Source organism: Musa acuminata, chromosome BXJ1-2 (genome assembly GCF_036884655.1).
Source record: "Musa acuminata AAA Group cultivar baxijiao chromosome BXJ1-2, Cavendish_Baxijiao_AAA, whole genome shotgun sequence".
Taxonomy (NCBI): Eukaryota; Viridiplantae; Streptophyta; class Magnoliopsida; order Zingiberales; family Musaceae; genus Musa; species Musa acuminata.
Window position 1 is genome coordinate 20,115,656 of NC_088328.1, and position 7,522 is coordinate 20,123,177.

The window sequence follows — 7,522 nt, forward strand, 5'->3', positions numbered from 1 at the left end:
TCTTCTTGTTATTAAAGATTAGAAAGATAATCATAAAATTTCTTCTCGTAATTTATGATGATCAAGAATAGCAAAAGGAAAGGACAAACTCCTTTTTAATTACTTGAACTCAAATTTAGGGACCTTAAATTAGTAACTTAATTGTTAGAGAAACTTTTAAGAAATATCTTTCGATTTCGATTTTCGTGCGAGTGGCACATTAAGATTTTTATGTTTTTACCTAAAGACACTTTGAAAACCTCCAATATACTTGAAAAAATCTTACATACCAAGGTCCAGATCCCATTCATTTGATCAAAATATCAATAATATTTTTTTATAATAAATTTTAAAAGAATTTATAATTATTTAGTTAACTCATTAATAAAATTTTATATTAAATAAAAATATTCAGGTAATGAGATCCGAGATTGAGTCTTGTCCTTATCTAAAATTATTTAATCTAATAAAAGGCATTTAGTGTCGTTAAATTTTAGAGACGCCAACCCCCTTACCTAATACCTAACCTTCGAAAAATGATCTAATGGAAGGGAGCGGCCGGTCCATGCACGCTCATAAAAATAATGCGAGCCGAGTCGGGTCCGCCAACTGCGGGCCCCACACCCACGTCGAACCACGTTGCCGGCCGTACTCATCTTTCTCTCTCTCTCTCCGCCTCGGCGTCGGCACGCGAGCACCCGACACAGTCTTCGACCAAAAGCAAAGCAAAGATCTCGGCGACGTGCCGCGGGCGGTGGGGCCCATGCGGGCGTGTCGGGGGTGGGTGGCTGCTGCGTTTGACTCGGGTCGGAAGATTAGCTGGCGAGCTGGTCCGGGCAGTGGCCCCCACCCCCCATGTGACACCGACCGCCGCGCCGGTCTCCGCTTTAAATATGTCGCACCGCCACCTCGCCAAGGCGGGGCCGTCTCCGTCGCCATTCCTTGTAGAGATCAGGAGAGGCGATTGGTTCTAAGGAAGAGCGAGCTTCGAATAAAGGATCTTTTGCTGCCGCTATTGGTGGTGGTGGTGGTGGAGGAGTGATCAAGACGGGGCTTCCGAAGCCGCTGTGCTTTGTCCATCTTGTTCCCGTTCGGGGATCATATTAAAGAGCAGAGGAGGAGCAGAGTAGTCCGTGGGTGAGAGAGACGAGAGAGCTTAAGCCCGAGGAGGGAGAAGGGGGAGCTGGGGTCCTGCTTCCTGTGAGCTGAGGTTGTTCGTAGTCAGGTGGCGTCAAGAGACGAAGAGAGCGAGGCAGAGATGGAATGGCCGTCGTGCTTGAATGAGTACGAGAAGCTTATCATCCGGATGGACACCCCCAGGTGACTTGATATCACTGCTTTTCTTCCATTCACCCTTCTTCCTTCATCGACTTCGAGTACTTCGCCGCGCCTTCTTCGGATCTGATGAAATTTCTTCCGCAAAATGTGTTCTTTTTCCACCAATTTCAATCTTTTTTCTTGATTTGGAGCACTCCTCGTCCTCTTCAAACTCGCGTTAACACCATTCTGTTTCCGGCTCTCTGTTGCAGGGTTGTCATCGATAATGCCGTCTGCCCTACCGCGACTCTGGTCAAGGTAAGCCAAATGATCTCCTCATTACCTTCTTCTTAAGGATCAGAAAGAGTAACAGAGCTCTCTCCCTCTTTGTTCACCTGGCAATCAACAACAGGTGGACAGCGCGAGGAAGCACGGCATCCTCCTCGAGGCCGTGCAGGTCCTTACCGACCTCAACCTCTCCATCAAGAAGGCCTACATCTCCTCCGACGGCCGCTGGTTCATGGATGTCTTCCACGTCACCGACCAGTTCGGGCGCAAGCTCGCCGACGACAGCGTCATCTCCTACCTCGAACAGGTCCGAGTACCCCTCTGTTACTCGTGTGTTCACAGCCAAAGTCTTTGTTCTTTTGGGACAGTATTTGCTCACCCGTTGAGAAAAATGCAGTCATTGGACATGAAGGAGCACGACTTCCACCGGCCCGACAGCGCAGAAGGCCTCACCGTCCTGGAGCTCACCGGCGCCGATCGTCCGGGTCTCCTCTCTGAGGTTTTCGCAGTGCTAGCCGACCTCTGCTGCGGCGTGGTGGACGCCAAGGTATGGACCCACAACGGCCGGATCGCATGCCTTGTCACCGTCAAGGACAAGCTCTCCGGCTGTCCCATCGACGGCGACCCGCAGCAGCTTCACCACGTCGAGTCCCGCCTCCGCCACGTCCTCAAGGGTGACAACGGCGTCTGCGGCGCCAGGACCGCCGTCACGTCCATACCCGTCGCCCACACCGACCGCCGTCTCCACCAGATGATGTTCTCCGACCGCGACTACGAGCGACACTCTCCATCGGCCGCGTCGTCGACATCTCCTGCCGTTTCGGTGCAAAACTGGGTCGAGAAGGGGTACTCCGTCGTCGCCGTGCAGTGCCGGGACCGCCCGAAGCTGTTGTTCGACGTCATGTGCACGCTCACGGACATGGAATACGTCGTGTTCCACGGCACCATCGACACTGACGGGGATGTAGCTCATCAGGTTCGACCTTTTTCTAGATCAGATTCACAGAATGGAATAAAGGTTTGATTTTTGTTTCTCCATTACTCGTACTAATTGTCTCTGTTAACTCTGTTTAGGAGTTCTACATAAGGCACAAAGACGGCAGCCCCATAAGTTCAGAAGCAGAGAGACAGAGAATGATCCAATGCTTACAAGCCGCCATCGAGAGGAGAGCAACGGAGGTAACCAACCAAACCATGTCCATCTCCATTAGAAAAAGCTCCAAAAGAGCAGTCTTGTTCATAGCTTAACCTTGTGGATGGTAACAGGGTATAAGGCTAGAGCTATGCATCGAGGACCGGGCAGGGCTCTTCTCGGAGGTGACACGGACGTTCCGAGAGAACGGCCTGTTAGTCACGAGAGCAGAGGTGTCGACCAAGGGAGACACGGCCTCGGGCGTGTTCTACGTGACCTCGGACGCTGCCGGGCAACCGGCTGACCCCAAGGCTGTCGATGCCGTCCGGCAGAGGATTGGTGCTGATTACCTTACAGTGAAGGAGGAGAAACGGCCACAATACCGCAGCAAGGCCGGCGATGACGGCGACGAGGAGGCCCAGGGTTCAGGCGGTGTCGGCATCGGGCTGTTCTACCTGGGAAATCTCTTTTGGAGAAACCTGTACAATCTGGGGTTGATCAAGTCCTGTTCGTAGGCCAAGTGTTCCACCCTCCTTCACTGTACAGTTCAGGGGAGGGCCATCGGAAGATTCAGTATCTGTATGAGAGAGAGAGTGTGTGTTGCAGGTTTGCATCAAAAGTAAGTAGGAGGGAGCAGATCAAAGGAAGGTGAAGAAAGTGGTGGGATGTGATTGCCAGCTTGGAAAGATGGTCCTGGTGTGCACTTTTCTTTTCATTTCTTGTATTCATAGTGTTTGAGACACTTTGTACATAAGGAATGGATGTTCAGTACTGACTTTTGACAACAGGAACTCAATTTACTTGGCTTCTCAGCTTTGGGAAACTTTTCTTCTCCTACTCGTGTTAAATTTGAATTCCTTCTGATTTGAGTTCAGTTTCAAGTCACGCAATGGACTATGAGAGCCCCAAACTCTACACATCTTGTGGCTGACAGATGTCACCTACTCTTGGAAGCAATTGACATAAAAACATCACCCCTTGTGGTCTGAGACTCCAAGGATTCACATGATGAAGATGATAATTTACCACCTAATTGGTCATCTTTAGGTTTCTGCTCTCAACCTTCCCCCCTGTTTGCTTTGCTGGCTGAAAGGATGAGACCAGCCTCATATAGTGCAAGAGTTCCTTCAAGAGGTACTGGAAGAGTCCTCTTGGCTGTTGATGGTGAGAGAAACAAATTGCAGCATTTGTTGATCATTCATTCATTCATTCATTCATTCATGTTTACAGTACTTTTCCAAATGCAATCTAGAATAAAATAAATAGAATGCTAAATATAAAAAAGATGCAAGACAGATCCTTAAAGTTATAGATCAGATTGGGCCAGGAAGATCTTGACTGATCTAAAGGCAACAGCTAAGTATGACACTAACTGCTGTTCGTCTGAAGGGCTGCTGCGTCCACAGAGCAGTAATCCCCCACTTATGATTAGTTCAAGATGATTGGTGTTGGGTCTACAAAGCTCAGAGATAATTAGCTTCTTAAATATGTCAGCTACTTGGGTACTATTTCCTCTAGGGACAAGGGACAAGGGACTTTTTCAAATCATACAAGGAATGTGGCTCACAAGGAATCAAACAACAACACCATAGAAGTCTGCTCATCAAGCATTAACCAGTCCTTTCTATGCCACAAGCGTACTGCTTCCTACATGTTTCTGCCATGGAATGGAAAACAGAGGGCAGATATAGCAGCAGCACATTCTCCTTTTTCTTTTTAGCATCTAGCTGATGTTGTTTGGCTACCGAGGACAATGCATCCAAAGCAATGCAGGTTCTTTGCTTGCGCAAGATCTTGTCCCATGGATCAAGTGAGAAGATATCACTAGTCTTTCCAGGTCATTTAGAATTTGTGGTGGCATGTCATTTTCAAGCAGCTCTCATGCATGTAAACTGCAAGTACCATACAAGACATGAGACCCATCTTTAAAGAGAGGTTACTTGGTTTGGCAGTATAATAAAGTTACTGGGAGATGATGCTGTGTGTCTTTAACTTGTGTTTCGACTACATTCACAAAGAGAATGAGGGGGGCCTAAGTTTGTCAGGACATCTGTTCCAACTACACATCTTTGCCCAAGAAAATGATAATGCTCAGCGGGAGGTTGATCATCCATGACGACGATTTCAAAATAACACATTGTTCCGTGTAAGAACTTGCCACCACCCTCCCGTCTCTCTGCGGCAAACTACAGCATGTGACCTTCCCTTTCCTCCTCCTCTTCTTTTTAGTTTGTCACCACGCTGGTCCTCTCCTGTTTGCAACACAATAGTAGGAGGATGCAGTCAAACTTCCGCATGATTAAACAAGTGTTCTCCAACTACGCTGGTTGGTCGATCGAGGGCTGCCTGTTTGACCTAAGTGAGGCCATGCAGGCACGCCACGCCCCCAAACTGGCGCTCCACACGCCGCAAGGCGCGCCGGCACGGCGCATCCGCTGAGCTGTGCTCCATCCTCACTCGTCCGACGGACTCATTTCCCCACGCCCATCTTTTCTTAGTATATGTTGCCTTTTGACGCCCGCCATCGTCTGCTACTGCACGCCCCCTCCAACTCACATGCAGGCTCTTCTTTTTGTATTCCTGTTGGTCTCGGTTGGCGCAGATCCAGTCGAATACTTCCGACGTCAAAATACACACATTTCACGTCGATCATCAAACCTTCATCTCGAATTTTTGTCATCATACAGCAGGCTTTCTGCTACTCGCCTTCCCTACACTCATGTTTGAGAGATGCTGATGCTTCATGGTTAAGCCATAGCTTTTAGAGCACCTCAGCCTGTGCAGCTTCTTCTGTAGATAGATTCCTTCACATGGTTCTTGATAGCGGTAGACTAGCCAGTAGCTTTACGAGTACTGAAGTATTATTACTTGATGATACGTATGTGTTCTGACCGACGCCTCACGCTGTCGCTAAACACAAAGTGGGAGCGGTAGAGGGATTGAATTTATTTCATGGCGGTCTTTCTTTATGTTTTGTGCTCCTCTCCGGCCTCGCCGCTTTCAATCAAGCAACTATTAAAGCGTGTGTATGAGAGAGAGAGAGAGAGAAGGAGAGATGTGGCTATTCTCTATCAGGAAGGACTGGTCGGGGAAAGGAAGGTGACTCGTAGTCAACCGACGAAGCACAGCACAGTGAGTGGAGACGGCCCCCGCCGGCATACGTCATGGGGGCTCTAATGGCGGCGGGTCGGAGGTGACGTCCCTGCTACCGATGCTTATCCATGCCTAAGCTTATCGCGTAGATAGTATTATAACTATGGATGAAACAAAAAGATGAGATTCTAAATAAGAAAGAAAAAAGAGAAGATTGTAAATATGTAATGACAGTCACCAGATAAGAACGAACCTCATTCAACTGATATTATACAATCCAAGAGGGAATATTTTATTTATATCAATAAATATTTCATTGAGATAAATCCAATTTAAAAGTCCATCAAATAATATTACAAAGATCAATTTATAACTACCTCGAATAATGAAGGAATCTCATCATATACCTCATTTGATATTGATCTTTATATAAGTTAACTATCAATAAATATTTGAGTCATTTTCCCAATCACATCAAACTTTTTGTCCACATAAATTTAAATTAAATAAGACACCTTCTAGCAGAGTTTCAATATGATTATCTTCTAAAACTCTTATACAATTCTATTGACTTTGAACTTTTTCTCTATAAAATAATTTTTTTCACATATATATTTTGTAAAGATGATTTTTTGTTAGCTTGGTTGGTAAAAGTTTCGATTCCTAATGCAAAGATATTGGAATCTAATATCATATTCATCGTTTAATATATATATATATATATATATACTCAATATTATGAATGTTGGTAAAGGTTTGCATAGGACTTAGCTAGAAGTAAGATCAACTCACTACCAATGAAATAATACCTTGGACATATCAGTAGTGTTCATTGTATTAGTATAAAATCTGTAATCATGCTATTTGTAATATGAAAAAACTTTTATGTCTTCTTCAGCTTGAATCTATCCCGAAATGAGATATGAAAAAACAAACCCAAGATGAATCCAATCAATCAGAAGTCCATACCTTCAACCATTTACTAACTGAGAAATGGATCGCGGATGAGTACACATATATTATAAATCAATTTATATCTTTAATGTATTCATCGCTTCACCAAGATACTTGTTTGATCGAAGGAGACGGAACGAAAAAGGAAGGTAGGTTTCGAATATATTTGATGAGATTTTGAACCCTTAATATAATATTTGATAGGTGAGTTTGATACATCACAATAAGATCTATGCTTAAGATGTAAAATAAGTAAAGATTGACTATTAAGATATAGTATGGAGCATTAAATCACGTCATTAACTATAAAACGAGAACTTGAGATAAAGATTCGACTTGTGCTAAGTTAAGTTCAATCTAGGGTTGCAAAGAACAACATTAGATGGACATGCTGTTGCAATAAGTGAGATTTGGGAAAGATTTAATTTTGGCCTGGAAAAATAACACATCGCATCTTCAATTTCATGTGATTAGTAAGCCAAAACTGCTCCATATAAGAACATAGAAACAAGCAATAAAACGATTAATGCACTTGTGTGAGGTTTCATTATATAAAATGAATACTTATAAGTCAATCTTTGTCATTTCCCTCCTCAAAATATATTATCCTACATTAATGTAGTTGCTTTTATAATACATTCTAATGAGTTGAATAACGTAAATGATTGAAGTTGGAACACATCCACTTACGACTACATAGGCACTAATAGTACCTTAATAGTAGTTATCCTTTTAGGCCATGATATATAAATAATAAAACACATTTGCAGACATAAATCAATTAGTATAATAGCATCTTCATCATACCATACATATATA

At 44.4% G+C, this 7,522-nt stretch overlaps 1 protein-coding gene across 1 annotated transcript; it reads left to right on the forward strand.

Annotated features, from left to right (window-relative positions):
• The first annotated feature begins 886 nt into the window (after positions 1-886).
• Positions 887-3,461, forward strand: LOC135597365 (ACT domain-containing protein ACR8-like). The gene is made up of 6 exons (XM_065090219.1): positions 887-1,299; positions 1,509-1,554; positions 1,649-1,831; positions 1,922-2,500; positions 2,599-2,703; positions 2,791-3,461. The coding sequence occupies exons 1-6, from the start codon at positions 1,238-1,240 to the stop codon at positions 3,169-3,171; spliced, it is 1,356 nt and encodes a 451-aa protein (XP_064946291.1). The 5' UTR covers positions 887-1,237; the 3' UTR covers positions 3,172-3,461.
• The last annotated feature ends 4,061 nt before the right edge of the window (positions 3,462-7,522 follow it).

Coding starts and splice junctions, on each gene's coding strand:
- LOC135597365 (XM_065090219.1), top strand. CDS start 1,238: ATGGAATGGCCGTCGTGCTTGAATGAGTACGAGAAGCTTATCATCCGG. Junction 1,300..1,508: donor ATCCGGATGGACACCCCCAG/GTGACTTGATAT, acceptor TCTCTGTTGCAG/GGTTGTCATCGATAATGCCG. Junction 2,704..2,790: donor TCGAGAGGAGAGCAACGGAG/GTAACCAACCAA, acceptor GGATGGTAACAG/GGTATAAGGCTAGAGCTATG.